The following is a 16,822-nucleotide window of genomic DNA, read 5'->3' as shown; positions in this document are numbered from 1 at the left end:
GTATTGCAGACACGGACTCCCAGAATTCTGCAGTACCGGAAGTGGTGAGGTTTAATGTCGGCTAAAAGGGACCGTTAGAGCCGCTGAGTGTGACAGACGGCTTTGGGAGAGCGGAGCTGCTTTGTGTAGAAATTTCATTTTAAACACTTCTGCTTTTTACAAAACCTATATTATTTTACTATATATATATATATATATATATATATATGGAATGAGTTGCGTCTTTATAGTAAGGAATTTGTTTTTATACGGTTTAATCTGAGACGAGGAGAATTCTGAGCTGGATAGCAGGGTAGGTAAAGCTAACTAGCTAACTAACTCACTAACTCACTAACTCGCCTTAGCTTGCTTTACTTCACAGGATCCAGTTGCTGGAATCTTTCTCTGTATCATGTAAACGCCTTGTTATGTTAACAACAGAGTCTAGTTAGCTGTGTTAGTAGCTCTAAGTTCTTTTAGCTGTGCTGTTTGGCTAGTTAAGTCTCTAAAATGTTTACTTTTCGATGTTTGTTTTCCTCACTAAACATTTCGCCCCGATCTGACTGAGCTGGTTAAATAAACCGGGAAGTTGCTCTTGGACACTTCTCTAACTTGGACGACATGGAGCTGTCAGACATTAGCTTTCTCTCTGGGTGACATTTTTAAGATCATCAGTCACCTGTTCACTTACATTACTGCAGCTTTACACACCCCTACCATCACCGGGGTCTGACTTCTGCTCTCTGTCTCTTTTACTAACTAACGAGAGAAAGAATCTCAGCTGATCGTCTGACAGAGAGGAGAGCAGTTTGGTCCTGAAGAAAACTTTCTGAATGATGAAAGAGGGAAGGAAGGCAGAAAGAAAGAAAGAAAGAAAGAAAGAAAATGAGAGAGTGAAAAAAGAAAGAAAGGACACGAGAGAGAGTGAAAGAAAGAAAGAAAGAAAGAAGGAAAGAAAGAAAGGACTTTAGAGAGTATAGAAAGAAAGGACATGAGAGAGTTGAAGGAAAGAAAGAAAGGACACCAGAGAGAAAGAGAGAGAGAAAGGACATGAGAGAGTGAAGAAAAAAGAAAGAATGAGAGAGGAAAGAAAGAAAAGACATTAGAGAGTGAAGAAAGAAAGAAAGAAAGAAAGGACATGAGAGAGTGAAAGAAAGGACATGAGTGTGAAGGAAAGAAAGAAAGAAAGAAAGAAAGAAAGAAAGGACTTTAGAGAGTATAGAAAGAAAGGACATGAGAGAGTTGAAGGAAAGAAAGAAAGAAAGGACACCAGAGAGAAAGAGAGAGAGAAAGGACATGAGAGAGTGAAGAAAAAAGAAAGAATGAGAGAGGAAAGAAAGAAAAGACATTAGAGAGTGAAGAAAGAAAGAAAGAAAGAAAGAAAGAAAGAAAGGACATGAGTGTGAAGGAAAGAAAGAAAGAAAGAAAGGACACCAGAAGAGAGAGAGAGAGAGAGAGAGAGAGAGAGAAAGGACATGAGAGTGAAGAAAAAAAAAGAAAGAATGAGAGAGGAAAGAAAGGACATTAGAGAGGAAAGAAAGAAAGAATGAATGAAAGAAAGGACATGAGAGTGTGAAGGAAGAAGGAAAGAAAGAAAGAAAGAAAGGACACCAGAAGAGAGAGAGAGAGAAAGGACATGAGAGAGTGAAGAAAAAAAAAGAAAGAATGAGAGAGGAAAGAAAGGACATTAGAGAGTGAAAGAAAGAATGAATGAATGAATGAATGAATGAATGAATGAAAGAAAGAAAGGACATGAGAGTGTGAAGGAAAGAAAGAAAGGACACCAGAAGAAAGAGAGAGAATAAAGAAAGGACATGAGAGAGAATAAAGAAAGGACATGAGAGAGGAAAGACGGAAAGTGAGCAAAGAAAGAGAAGGAAAGAGAGAGCGAGAGTAAAGAAAGAAAGACAGAAATCAGAAGGTTGTAAAATCTCAGCTCCACCATGCTGGGCCCCTGAGAAAGGCCCTTAATTGCTTTGTATAAATTGAGATGAATTGTGACTCAGAATAAGGGCATCTGCCAAATGCCAGAAATCTCCAGAAGGAAAAAAAACCCTTTACACTATAATCAGTATTAATAAGCTTTCCTTGCTTCATTGACAAAAGTATTGGCACCCCTGACCTGTTGAACAGACCTCTCACAGTGGTGTATATACAATGTGCTCCACACGTGGTTTAGTTTCAGTTTGTGAAAGTGTTTAGGCTGCATATAGATCCACTTCTACTGACAGGAATGGAAAGAGTTTTTATTTATTATTACGGCGTACAGGGGGCGAGATCCTCATAAGCAGACCCGGATAGTCTTAACATCAGAATAAGAAAAGATTTTGAGATATGAGCAAAAAGCATGAGATTCCATGTACACAAGTCACAGGGTGATGAAATACACCTCTTCTGTCACTTTAAAAAGGAAAAAGAAAAACGGAAATGCAACCACGTTTCTAGAACGTAGACCTCAGGGTTTCGGCTGACTTAAGGACTCTGACGAATCGCTGCTTTGGTTTCTCTAATTGACACATCAGGACAAATTCGGACTGACTCAGTGGAAACTTTTCAGGGGAAATCCAAAATTGACACTTGATTTCCCAGCTCTCGATTTTTTTATTTAATCTATTTTTTCTTCCTTTTAATCATCTATAAATTTCGGATTATTGTATATTTTTATTTTTACAATTTATATAAATATATTTTTAATAATATTTTATTTTATATTATTCATCCTTTTAAGTTTGTTTTATTTTATTTTATTTATTTATTTATTTTTGTTTCTGTTGTGGGAGGAGCATAGATTTGTTATCTTTAACACGTAGGCAAGGTTACAGTAAATGTTTTGCTGATGAGGTTACTGAGAATTTCTGACCTTTTAAACCAGCATGCCTTCGAACAGTGATGCGCTTACTTTGGTCATTCAGTCATATCTCAGAATTAATAAATTCCAGCTAAAAGTCATGATGGTGGGTGGGTGCGTGGGGGGTAGGAACAAACTCTGTGAAATGCTACGAGGAAGAAATTTTTAGAGGAAGCAGACTAGCGGCCATCAGCGATCGGTTCAACTGATTGTTTTTAGTTAATAAAAACAAAAAGAGAACAAATGATAACAATAGAGATAATGTTCATAGGGGAGAAGTTCTGAGGTTTAGTGTTGTGTGAGGTGATGGAGGTAGTGTTTTACCTTTACTACAGTATATTAGAGATAAAATGACTTTCAGGTTTAATGTGGACTGGCAAAAGTTTTGGGACGTCTGCCTTTGCATGCACATGTAATGTAATATGGAGTTGTCCCGCCCTATAGAGCTATAACAGCTTCAACTCTTCTGGGAATGTTTTCCACAAGGTTTAGGAGTGTGTTTATGGGAATTTTTGACCATTCCACTAGAAGCGCATTTGTGAGGTTAGGCACTGATGTAGGACAAAAAGGTCTGGCTCACAGTCTCCACTCTAATTCATCCCAAAGGTGTTCTGTGGTGTTGAGGTCAGGACTCTGTGTAGGCCAGTCAAGTTCCTCCACACCAAACTCACTCATCCATGTCTTTATGGACCTTGATTTGTGCACTGGTGTGCGGTCATGTTGGAACAGGAAGGGGTCATCCCACAAAGTTGGGAGCATGAAATTGTCCAAAATGTCTTGGTATGAAGCTGAAGCATTAAGAGTTCCTTTCACTGGAACTAAGGGGTCAAGCCCAACCCCTGAAAAACAACACCTGAATTCAATGATTTGGAGGGGTGTCCCAAAACTTTTGGAAATATAGTGTATATAAATCCATATCCGAGGCACGGTGTTGGAATTATAACAGTATGTGTATCTATCTAGTCCTCGCCTTTTTAAGGGAGCAGAAATTGTCCACTTCCTTTACCGTCCCTTCATTAATTCTCTCACGAGTTCCAGAGCTGATTTCAAGCGTAGAGTTTGGAATTTATTGCTGTTAACTCTCAACGTGAAGTCCACAGAGCTTTCACTGCCAGGGACGTAAGCCAGAATTAAGCTGAAAAATCAAAACAAACCATAGAGAGACCGAGAGAGAGAGAAGGCAAAAACATTTAATGTGCCCAAATCAACTATTTGGTACATTCTTATAAAGAACAAACACACTAATGAGCTCAGGAACAGCAAACGCTTGTGAGTTGGACCACAAAAGTCGGTCAGATGGAGAAAACCTCTATAGGTGTAAGTCTGTGTCAAAGTCAACAATCAAGAGAAGATATCACCAGAGTAAATACTGAGGGTTTACCACAAGTCAAACAGGTAAACCTCAAAAACAGGAAGACTCGTGCAAAAAAACGGTCTCTCTTAAACAGACACAAGTCAGATTGAGGTAATAAAGATTTACTTAGGAGGGTGGGTTTTTTCCATCATTATGTGTCGTCGTCCTCCTGTTGGTGTCATATTTACATTTCTGGCGCTTGGAAGACACCCTTGTCTAGCGCGACTTACAATTTTTATAGAACTGGGCAGTTGAGGGTTAAAGGTCATGCTCAGTGGCAGCTTGGTGGATCTGGGATTCAAACTGACAACCTTCTGATCAGTAGCCCTACACCTTAACCACTAAGCTACCACATACCCATACCCACTTCGCTTCAGGTGCGCTGTGGTACGATCCGCGTCAGGTGTTGAAGATAACCGGTCTCTGTGCTGCATGTCGTGTAACCTGATTGGTTCAATTTGTCATGTTATTTTACTGCTTCTGCTTTTTTGATTCCGGAGAAAAAGTCGTCATGGTCACTGATATAACAAGTCAGACTTCTCGTTCTGTGTTCTGAGAGGCTTCTGCATGGCTAGTGACATGTTCTGCACAGTGACACAGTGTTCTGCATCCATGTTAAACACTTAAACAGATCACCATTTTGCAAACAATCTTGACACATGGAATTGCAGATCAGAATGAACTCTGCGTGATAGCAAACCTGCGATATTACTAAGTCCCGCCCCCAAACAAACCTAGATCAAATTTGAGTGTCTGGATGCTGATGATGAGCAGCAGAGCATAAATTTCTCACGCTGCTTCGTCATCACCTGTCTTTGTTCACAACGTTACTTTAACTTCATTTGACTTAATTGAGAAAACCATACCTGCAACCAACAACCACAAGGCCATTTCCAGGTGGTCAGTGGACGGTCAAGCTCCGTTGCAGCCTCCTTCCTTTGCAGAACCGATGATTTCCCCTCGTGTGCCGGAGCATTTTGCGAGCCGAGTGCTATCATCGGTGATCGTATTATCTTTGGAAAGTCTTTCAAAATTTGTGGCCAAGTGTCTTGTTTTTAGGAGAAAATGGGCAGGAAACTCAAGATTAGTTTAAAACAAAAGCTGTTTGGTTTGGCTGTCAGAGCTGGCAGTGCTTCAACACACGCTCTTTCTGCTGACCTCTGACCTTCTTGCTGAGTTGAGTTGCGTTATTTTGGGAAAGCACATACAGCCTAACACTTGATGTTATTAGAATCACCGCTCATTTCAAATCAACTCCGTTAGCTGAGTTTACAGGACTGTGCATTGTATGGTCCTTAAAATAAATGATTGAGATGTGAGAATAGCAGCAGCTTCGCTCTCCCTAAAGGGAGTTTTTATCCTGTGTGTTAACGGAGCCTCGCAACAGCCGGCCTCTCCCTGCTCTCCAGCCTTACATGGAAAAAGTATTTCTCACCCATACTCGCTTTAACAGGCGTGAGCGAGAGAGTGGACTCTGCTCTGATTTATATTCAGCTTGCATTTAAGAATATTGTGCATGTATCTACTAGATCAGTTACAGAATCCAAACTGGATTTATGAGAGATTTGTGTAGGAAATATACACTATATTAGCAAAAGTTTTGGGACACCCCTCCAAATCATTGAATTCAGGGGTTGGGCTCGGCCACTTAGTTCCAGTGAAAGGAACTCTTAATGCTTCAGCTTCATACCAAGACATGCTCCCAACTTTGTGGGAACAGTTTGGGGATGACCCCTTCTTGTTCCAACATGACCGCACACCAGTGCACAAAGCAAGGTCCATAAAGACATGGATGATGAGTTTGGTGTGAAAGAACTTGACTGGTCTGCACAAAGTCCTGACCTCAACAACTTTGAGATGAATTAATGCGGAGACTGTGAGCCAGGCCCTTCACGTCCAACATCAGTGCCTGACCTCACAAATGCACTTCTAGAGGAATGGTCAAAAATTCCCATAAACACACTCCTAAACCTTGTGGAAAGCCTTCCCAGAAGAGTTGAAGCTGTTATAGCTGTAAAGGGCAGGACAACTCCATATTACATTCATGTGCATGTAAAGGCAGACGTCCCAAAACTTTTGGCAATATAGAGTATGATTATGCTTCTTATATCATTAATGAATTAGAGCCAGCGGTTACCACCAGAGTACAGAAGTCAAAAGTCACCATGTCGTCCTCTTCACACTTTCCCTGTTTCATTCCTTTTAAACGTGTAGTGATGTGTACCAGGTAATCTCTAATATATTCCTCATGTGATTAGCAACCAAGTAACTGCTGATAAACATCCAAAGATGGAAGAATTAATCTCAGAAATATGGAATCTTACTGTTGCAGCTTTGGCCACATCCTCATATTGTTGTTAACTCAAGAGAAGGTTGCTTAAATATTACCTTCGAGCTACCTTCAGCGCAGCCGGTTAAACCTGGTACGAGTTTTTGCACTTGTGCGTTACTGCCAGAGGTCTGAGCCGTCAACGTTGGCGTTCCAGTCAGCGTGATATGAGCAGTTATGAGCTGTTAATGAAGTGATGTCATAGGGACAGCACCGCTCCACACAACTCTGTCTCCAAATCCACAGCTGCTTTGTGTTTGCGAGGTCATGCTCACACTCTTCCCCACCCCTGGGCTCTGCTCCAGGACGATCCCATAGTGATCACACACACACACACACACACACACACACATTTCCTGATCTCAGTCTTCTCTGTCTCTCGTCTCTTCTAGACCGCTGAGCTGATTGGTGACGTGATCCTGCCATGCGTGAATACAAGCTTGTGGTGTTGGGCTCTGGAGGTGTGGGCAAGTCCGCACTGGTGAGTAAAACACACTGCATGTTGTTAAAGGAAAATAATCAACAACGCTGCTTGAGGATTACTGTTCCCACCATGAAGCTGATTATTTTCCAGGAACTGCATGGCTGATTAATGATTAACTCAGGTCATTAGAGTGAAGTTTTAATGAGAGCGTGCTAATCGAGTGTACGTGTTTGTTTTTATTTAGATGAGAGTTGCATACAGAGACAGATACATATTTTCATTAAAACATCCATTAATGCTATTCAAAAGGTGACTCTCTAATACGAAGGATAAACACAGCCTTCTAACCCTGATAAACACTTCCTATAGCCTTACATAAAAAAAAAAAACAGCTAGCTAAACAGTAGCACCATGGAGCGGCACGTAACAAGGAAACGTCTCTTATTGCGGGTTTGAAAAGTCGTTAAAAAACGTTTATGTAAACTATATAGTAATGTTGCATCACATCCTAAGTGGTAATTCGTCAGTCAGAAGTACGCCGATTTCTATGATCGCAAATCCGTGAAATCCCGGAGGGACTATTTGTAGCTGCTGTAGCATAACGGTGATAACGGGAAAGTTTTTCACCACAGATCAGGCATAACATTATGACCACCTGCCTAATATTGTGTTGGTCCCCCTTTTGCTGCCAAAACAGCCCTGACCCGTCATGCACTGTGTATTCTGACACCTTTCTATCAGAACCAGCATTAACTTCTTCAGCAATTCGGATCACACGGGCCAGCCTTCTCTCCCCACGTCCATCAATGAGCCTTGGTCGCCCATGAGCCTGTCGCCGGTTCACCACTCTTCCTTCCTTGGACCACTTTTGATGGATACTGACCACTGCAGTCCGGGAACACCCCACAAGAGCTGCAGTTTTGGAGATGCTCTGATCCAGTCGTCTATCCGCCATTACAATCTGGCCCTTCATCAAACTCAAACAAATCCTTACTCTTGCCCATTTTTCCTGCTTCTAACACATCAACTCTGAGGACAAAATGTTCACTTCCTGCCTAATATATCGCACCCACTAACAGGTGCCATGGTGAGGAGATCATCAGTGTTTTGAATGTTGTGCCTGATCAGTGTATATATAAATGTAATGATAAACGGATGGAAAGTTGTTAGTAAGTTGCTGTGATGTAGGAGGAAAGCAACACTTCAGGATGTGCCGTTGTAGGAACATTAAGCCCGCTTCATCACTCAACTCCATTATTGATCGAGTTCCTATAACATCGCATCCGCAAGCACTTTTTAATCCGTTTAGAAGACCTTTCCCAGCCTGGGATTCAAAACCGAAAGATGGTTTGTGTTGTGATTGATGACAAGTTTCATATTTTTTTTTATTAACTTTCTTTTTCACAGACAGTACAGTTTGTCCAGGGCATCTTTGTCGAGAAGTATGATCCCACAATAGAAGACTCGTACAGAAAGGTAGTTTGTGCGTCTCTGCTCACTACTTAAGGCTTGATTTTTATTTTTTTATTTTCCCCACTATTTTCTTTTCTCTCTAACGTGTCATTAACTTTCTCTTCTCTTTCTTCTCCATTCAGCAAGTGGAAGTGGACGGGCAGCAGTGCATGCTGGAGATTCTGGACACAGCCGGCACGGTAAGTGGCACTGAACTCCATTCCGGCTTCTTCATTTCGGCGAAAACTAATTTCAGCAGGGTTTTTTTTTTTGTGTGTGTAGCGGATGTGGTTAGCTCAGAGTAATGACTCTCAACCACATGGAGCTGAAGTCTATTGGGGTGACATTAGTGCAGGAAACAGGGCTAAACATGTGAATATCCATACAGCATCGCTTCCTTTACTGTGTATTCGTCTAAAAGGAGCTGACACTGGTAATTTATCAGCCAAGGCTTGATTCTGGTAGAAGAGATGTGTTTCACCGTCTTAGTTTTATATAATAAAATAAGCTGGAAATAACCACTGGAAATGATTTAAAATAAAAACAGCATTTTAGAGGCTTCTAGATTCAGGTTAAAGAAACTCTAGGGTCCAGGATATCTAACAAATTGCAGACAGTACAGTAGAGAGGAACAAAAGGGGAAATCATTTTTGCTGACGTTGTAAAATTCAGTGCCAGATTAAAGGTTTCAGTTTGTAATCATGGTGACACAAATTTGTTATGTAACAAATCTACACACATTCTTCTATAGCCTATAGATTTTCTTCAGTGTTTTGCCTTTTGGCCAAGTCCCGCCCACCGTCCAGCTCTCTCCTATCACACTGCAGCCACCAGCCATGGAGATTAACTTGGATTTCCTCAAAAACATTTAAAGACATCCAAGCCCATCTTTCAGAGATGTTGTGTCACAAGACTGAAGCAAGTGCTATCTCCCATCTTCTGCTTATATGAACTCAGAAGCCTATCATTAGCTACAGTCACTGTGATTGACAGGAAAGAGACCAATGCCAGGGCTCGTGCCCCTCCCACCCGGAAAGCCCGACTAAGCATGGATAGCTTGAACTTGTGATCCTAATCAGAAACCAGTTAAAAGTTGAACATCCCATCATTTCCTTTCATTGCCCAAAGTCTTTTGAAACGGTTGTATACAATTTATTACGGATTTAATGCACTACATATGTTATACATTATGTAGTGCACAAGAAGCCAGTTTGGATTCAGCCTTCTTGAATTAAAAAGGGTAAAGAATAAACGACAGGAAATTACTGCGGATAAATAAATCCAAACTAATCTCAGAGTGTTTATATTGAGTATAATATTCCCGTTTATTTGTTCTGTGACAGTTAAACATTTCAGGCTCATAATATTTCAGAGTTTATGTACATTTGTAAATGGAATGCAGTGTTAAAGGAATTTTAATATTTATCAGTCATCTTTACACTGGAGAGTGTTCTAGTCTGAGGTTTTCAAAGTGGTTTATATACAGTTTTTTTTTCTTTTCCTGTAACAGGAGCAGTTCACGGCGATGAGAGACCTGTACATGAAGAACGGCCAGGGCTTCGCTCTGGTCTACTCCATCACAGCGCAGTCCACATTTAACGACCTGCAGGATCTCCGAGAACAGATCCTGCGAGTAAAGGATACGGAAGACGTAAGTAAACTCATCAGGGAGCATTTGAACAACACACATCTGCTCAAATATCCCCGTAATCAGACCCCAGAATGTGTAACGATTGGTAAGTGGCATGTATAGCGAGCGAGCGAGCCAAACCCCTAAGCCTTTTACTCGTCCTCGTGCCTTGGCAGTTAAAGGATGCCCTTTTTTGGACATGTGTGACGAGAATGTAGCGAGAGTCGAGGATAACGCCCCGGATCCTTTAGAGATGCTGCGGTATGTAATGATTCCTCTCCTTCTCATGCAAACCCTGTGGTATAGCCTTCATATGAGGGTGTGTATTTTGTGGAAATTATATAGAATATGTTAATGTTTTGTTTGTGGTTAAAACCTTCTCATGGCAACACATGACTGTAAGGTTTAACTCTGGGTCCAGTCTGTTTTGTACTGAAACAGAAAATGTATTTATTTATTGTAAAAAAAGAAAAGTCAATAAATAAAGGCTACAGAGAAAATGAATGAAGATTAAACAGCACCGATTCACTTGATAGAATTCCAGCCAATTAGCAGTCAAAAAATTGAATTTAATTAAAATAATTTGAGTTGATTTAAATCAAATTCACCACTGTAATCCAAGTTAAACCCTTTCAAAAGGGAGCAAAAAAATTAGTCTTATTTAAAAAAAAAAAAAGACTTAAAATAAAAATCATTATTTAAAAAAATGATAAAATATTTTCTTTAATAATATTTTATTATTTTGTAATAATTAAAAAAAAATCAACAGTTCTTACACCAATCTAGAAAATATTTAAAAAAAAATTTATGATGAGTGGAATATGTATTTCTCTGCATGATCGCAGTCTCCTTAATGTATATGTTTGTCATTTTTAAGACTGTTATAGATTGTTAAAAATAAAGAAAATTAAGCAGGGAAAGGCTGAAAAGCTTCATAGGGTAAACAAACTCCGAAATCTAGAAATGGTTTGGAATTTTTATGACCAGAGAGCCTGAAAGTGCGAATGCGGATGGAAACCCGGTCAGAGTCGGGAATTCCTGTGTAAAATCCTGAGCTGCTCTCGCTGATGTGGCTCCCGTCAGCTTTCCCCCGGGGGAACGGCACAGTGCTTCCCGACTGTTTGGATTTGAAATAGTCTCATATGCAGCCAGTCCAAATATGGTGAGGACCCTTTTTTATTGAGGAGAAGAGAGGCGCTCTGTTCACTCAGCTCAGAGGACACTCAGAGCTACAGTAGCGCCTTCATGTGGCATTCCTGTAAAATAAATGCCTCCTAGTCATAAAAGTGAGTATCCCTAGTATGCTCGATGATTCTTCATGACTGTATTTATCCTGAATCGTCCCACACTCGCACATCGTATGCAGATATCGAAGCCATTACGCAAATTTGCAGACAGGAAGTAGATTTTATCCTGTATAGACAGTGCTAGGAAGCCCTTTCATTTTGTCACACAACCCGAACCTGACATGTCATTCTTGTTCACTTAAATGAGCCTTGAATTATAAAACTCCAATGTTTGTGTAAAGTTTATTATCAAAGGCGTTTATGGCGCCGTCCGTAAAGAGGATAGTCGGTGATGCCTCTGATTAACCTCCGTGGCTTTAGTGTAAAGACATCACGCCTGCCAATCTTGTGTGTTTAGCTAGATAACGCAACACAGATTATGTTACTGATAAACACTGATCTAGATTTGGCTGCTGAAACTAGTTCTCATGGCAGAGGCGTGGTTTCCGAACCGCAGAACTATTCACATTTAATTCAATGAAAAAAGATCTACAGATGTTCCTTAGAGATTGAAAGAACATTAACGTAAACAATTGGAATCGACTCATTTGCGTGTCATTCTTTTTTAACATAAACTATTAGAATCGACTAATTCATGTGTCCTTGTCCATCTCTTACGCAGGTGCCGATGATTCTGGTTGGTAACAAGTGCGATCTGGAGGATGAGCGAGTGGTGGGAAAGGAGCAGGGACAGAATCTGGCTCGGCAGTGGAACCACTGTGCCTTTTTAGAGTCCTCGGCAAAATCGAAGATCAACGTCCTCGACGTAAGCCCTGGTGTTCATAGGCTAACGTGATGACTATATAAGAGAGACGAGAGTCAAGGAAACCAACCATATGCCGCCTACACAAGGCTTAATACTATAGAGCAGAATTCGTTTATCACACATTCACTGCATAGTCACTCATATTATTTTAAGGGCTTTAGACAAACCGAATAGTACCTTAAAAAGTTTAGCTAGCTGATATTTGCTAGTCAGCAGAACATTAAGTAATGCATTTCTGGATGTTTCATATATTTGTTGAAAATATACACATTAAGTGATTTATCAACTGATAACTAAAGACTGGAATACGTTGGCCAAAATTATTGGTCTGGAATCGGCTAACAAATAGTTTATGCTATACATCGTCCACTAGGAGGCGATGTCCACCCTTCAAGTATGCAGAAATGGTGGCATAAACTGTTATAAAGGTTTATTCCTGTTGTCTTTTGCCTTTATGCACCATTGATCACCTGCATTAAGTGACAGATTGCATATTATCTTTTGCTGCCTCAGAGATGATTATGTAATGACAGTTATGTGCATTTTTGTTTCATATTAGATATGTTTCATATTTCTGCATTTAAGATTTTAATGAATGCTTATAACAATGCTATGACACTGTAACGACAGGGTTATGTATATTTCCCTGAGTTAGAGCGAGCATGTCATGTTTATTTCGAACGGCAGCTGACACATATCCGAATACTGCGCAGCTTAAGGCTTATGTAGGTTTAACGTATCCCTAATGAACCCTACCCTTTAGCGAAGTGTTACCCAACATCTAATCTGTTTAATCAGCTTAAGCGTCTTCGTAACTGTGTCATTTCCTCTTCTTGTAGATCTTCTATGACTTGGTCAGACAGATAAATAGAAAAACGCCAGTGGAAAAGAAGAAAGCGAAGAAGAAATCCAACTGTGTGCTCCTGTAGTGTCTCCTCCCCCTCCTCCTCCTCCCTACAGCACCTCAGAGCCAGGTACATTAACCTCAGCTGTCCTTCATACTGTGCGTATACACCAATCAGGCGTAACATTATGACCATCTGCTTAATATTGTGTTGGTCCAATATTTGCTGCCAAAACAGTCCTGACCCGTCGAGGCATGGACTCCACTAGATCCCTGAAGGTGTGCTGTGGTATCTGGCACCAAGATTTTAGCAGCAGATCCTTTAAGTCCTGTAAGTTGCGAGGTGGGGCCTCCATGGATTTAAAGGATACTTACAGGACTTAAAGGATACTTTTGATAGATACTGACCACTGCAGACCCAGAACAGTTTTGGAGATGCTCTGATCCAGTCGTCTAGCCATCACAATTTAGCCCTTCATCAAACTCGCTCAAAGCTTCAAATCCTTGTCCATTTTTCCTGCTTCTAACACATCAACTTTGAGGACAAAATGTTCCCTTGCTGCCTAATATATCCCACCCACGATTATTCACTTCACCTCTCACTGCTCACAACGTTATGCCTGATCGGTGTATATTATAATGTTACATTTAGTTTTTTAAAAGAATAAGCAGCTTTAGTTTAGTCTCCAAATCTGATGCAACTAAAAAACATTTTCTGAGAAAAGAATTAGCATAATTTCAGGGGGTGTCAGTTGTAGCCATAACAGACTTCAGTGTATAGTTGAGCACAAACTGATGACATGAATCTAACAAGGCATTTAGTGTGTAATAGCCGGGTCCCCCGCACCACGTGGGGCTCGAACCTGGATCTCCGTGCGAACCGCGTGCTCCCGCACACCATGAAAAATCAGACCCAGGATTAAACAAAGCACTGCTTTATTAATGGGGGTAAGACAAGACTAAAACGAAATGTAAAACAAGACTAAATATAATAAACAGTATATGAGCGGTCCGTCATATGGACCGATAACACTAGAAAAATGGACAAAACGAACAACAAACACAAAAACCAAAGGGCAGATTACAATGACAGACAAAGGACAGGTACACAAAGATCCCTAGACATTAAGGTAAATGTGGAACAGGTGATACAGCAGGAAGGGGAACAATGGGACGGGTGTAGTACAACATACACAAGAAGAAGCAAGCTTCACCTGCCAGCGCCATCTCCGGGCCTGGCAGGGAACTGTTCCTGACACAGTGTTACAGTTTGCAATCGGTACATGATTCAAATGAGCAAAAAATTATTAAAATCAATCAATACGTTCTGCCTTATGATTGTTTTGTTGTTAGATTGCAGAAGTCCTGAACTGCAAGGTGTTTGTGTGTGGGTGGAATATATTGCTATGTCATTATTTTGGATACCAATTCAAAGTAATGACTTTGCTAGGTCAAATTAATGAGATAATGGTGCGAATAAATGACACAAGGTGAAAATAATGAGATACCAAGTCAAACTAATAACTTACAATAACGTACAATAAGATAGCAATCAGAAAAAGATTTGATGCTTCAGTTTAGGGCTTCTGCATAAGATAAATGAAAAATAAATAAATAAACAAACAAACTGGTGAAACTGTGGGGTTTGTAAACGTCAGTGCTGTACTCCAGGCAAACAGATATTTTCCTATAATGTCCAGAAGATGGCAGCACATGCACAGTGTAATGCAGGATGTTCACATCACGGTTTCAAACAGTCTTCCAGATTGTTGCTTATTAATAGAACAAAATGTGTGTTAACCATTCAACATGCACTATATTGCCAAAAGTTTTGGGACACCTCTCCAAATCATTGAATTCAGGGGTTGGGCTCGGCCCCTTAGATCCAGTGAAAGGAACTCTTAATGCTTCAGCATAGCAAGACATTTTGGACAATTTCATGCTTTTAACTTTGTGAGAACAGTTTGGGGATGACCCCTTCCTGTTCCACCACTGCCCACCAGTGCACAAAGCAAGGTCATGGATGAGTGAGTTTGGTGTGGAGGAACTTCAGAACCTTCCAGACCTCAACCCCATAGAACACCTTTGGGATGAATTAGAGTGGAGACTGCGAGCCAGACCTTCTCGTCCAACATCAGTGCCTGACCTCACAAATTTGCTTCTAGAAGAATGGTCAAAAATTCCCATAAACACACTCCTAAACTCCATATTACATTCATGTTCATGTAAAGGCATGTTCAAAGTTCATGTAAACGTCACAGTTTTGGCCTGGCTCACAGTCTCCGCTCTAATTCATCCCAAAGGTGTTCTGTGGGGTTGAGGTCAGGACTCTGTGAAGGCCAGTCAAGTTCCTCCACACCGAACTCACTCATCCATGTCTTTATGGACCTTGCTTTGTGCACTGGTGTGCAGTCATGTTGGAACAGGTAGGGGTCGTCCCCAAACTGTTCCCACAAAGTTGGGAGCATGAAATTGTCCAAAATGTCTTGGTATGAAGCTGAAGCATTAAGAGTTCCTTTCACTGGAACCAAGGGCCTGAGCCCAACCCCTGAAAAACAACACCTGAACTCAATGATTTGGAGGGGTGTCCCAAAACTTTTGGCAATATAAGTGTATGAAATGACTTGAGAACTGATGTCAAATAAACTCTCATTCCACATGTTTTTGTACTTTCTCCACCTGCAGAACGCTGTAATGAAGAACCCCGTGTTGCCCTGTTTGGAAGGGTTTTGCCATCCTCAGCGAGCGAATCTACGGATCCAGCTGAACTGAACTCGAAGAAATCATGTGGAGTCGATGTTTTTGTTTTTTTTTGTTTGTTTTTTGATTCCTGAACGTCTGAGGAGAAACGTTCATCCATCAGTATTCCTCAGGAACGCCCAGCATGATATCTTCCGTACAAAATACAAATCCAACAATAAACACACTTCCATTTCACGTTGAAACCAAACCAACTTTAACCACTAGAGAACCCACAAATGACTTGGTATCAAAGTAAGGACTTTATACGGGGAAAAAGGCTTCATCCTCCGACGGCAAAGAAAAGATTTTTAGGGGGATTTGGAAGGAAATAACTGCATAACTGTGACCCATAATTTGATCTCCTAATATTTCAATACCTAAAGATTTAACTCTTTATTTTTTTTTGTCTTTTAAAACGATTTCCAGTCGCATTTCAGGAACTAATTATCCCTCTTTCTTCTTTTTCTTCTTCTTCTTCTTCTTCTTCTTATTAATAATATTATTATTTTAATCTCAGCATCAGCATGAGTAAATGATGTAGATGTTGTAAATGAAGTTCCAGTGTTGACTCTTTCGAAGTATTTTCATTCACAAAGCCATTCATGTTCAAGTTTATAGACGAAGGTTCGTGAGCTGTACGTAATTACACACCCTTCTCATCAATAAGGACCTAACCCTGACCTGTGACCGTTTTTGTACTCCAGTCACTCGGCTTTCGTAGCTCCTTCCATAAACATATTCTAATATTCTATTTTTCGGACGTGTAAGACTTTTGCGGCTTTTTTACAGACTGGGGGGAAAAAATGGGTACAATACCAGACGGATTTGTAGGTCTTTTTTTTGAGTTTTAAATATATTGTGCTATATCTCCTTTATTCCTTCTCATGTATTTCTGTCAGAAGGTGTTCTGGCTTTTAAGGTTGATTAAATTTTAGTATGTTTTCACTGTATCAGAATTTGCTCATTTTTGTAATCTCTGGTCTCTTAAATGTCTTTTTGAAGATGCACGTATGAACATAATTGAACATGAACATAATATTTGAACATAATTCGAGCTGGGTGATATGTACGGAACGAAACACTTGGGGGCGTGCTGATATAATGAAAATAATCAATGACGTGGAGATAGTGTTATTATACACTATGCCTGCCTTTACATGCACAGGAA

At 40.4% G+C, this 16,822-nt stretch overlaps 1 protein-coding gene across 1 annotated transcript; it reads left to right on the top strand.

Annotated features, from left to right (window-relative positions):
- Positions 1 to 56: 56 nt before the first annotated feature.
- On the top strand, positions 57 to 16,604 carry rap1ab (RAP1A, member of RAS oncogene family b). Its single transcript, XM_058373885.1, has 8 exons — positions 57 to 292; positions 6,903 to 6,991; positions 8,342 to 8,410; positions 8,530 to 8,586; positions 9,897 to 10,037; positions 11,925 to 12,068; positions 12,908 to 13,042; positions 15,598 to 16,604. Exons 2-7 carry the CDS (start codon positions 6,935 to 6,937, stop codon positions 12,995 to 12,997), a joined length of 558 nt encoding a protein of 185 aa, XP_058229868.1. The 5' UTR covers positions 57 to 292; positions 6,903 to 6,934; the 3' UTR covers positions 12,998 to 13,042; positions 15,598 to 16,604.
- Positions 16,605 to 16,822: the final 218 nt, after the last annotated feature.

Source organism: Hemibagrus wyckioides, linkage group LG21 (assembly GCF_019097595.1).
Source record: "Hemibagrus wyckioides isolate EC202008001 linkage group LG21, SWU_Hwy_1.0, whole genome shotgun sequence".
NCBI lineage: Eukaryota > Metazoa > Chordata > Actinopteri > Siluriformes > Bagridae > Hemibagrus > Hemibagrus wyckioides.
The sequence above is the reverse complement of the archived record's forward strand: the minus strand, read 5'-3'. Positions and strand labels throughout refer to the sequence as shown.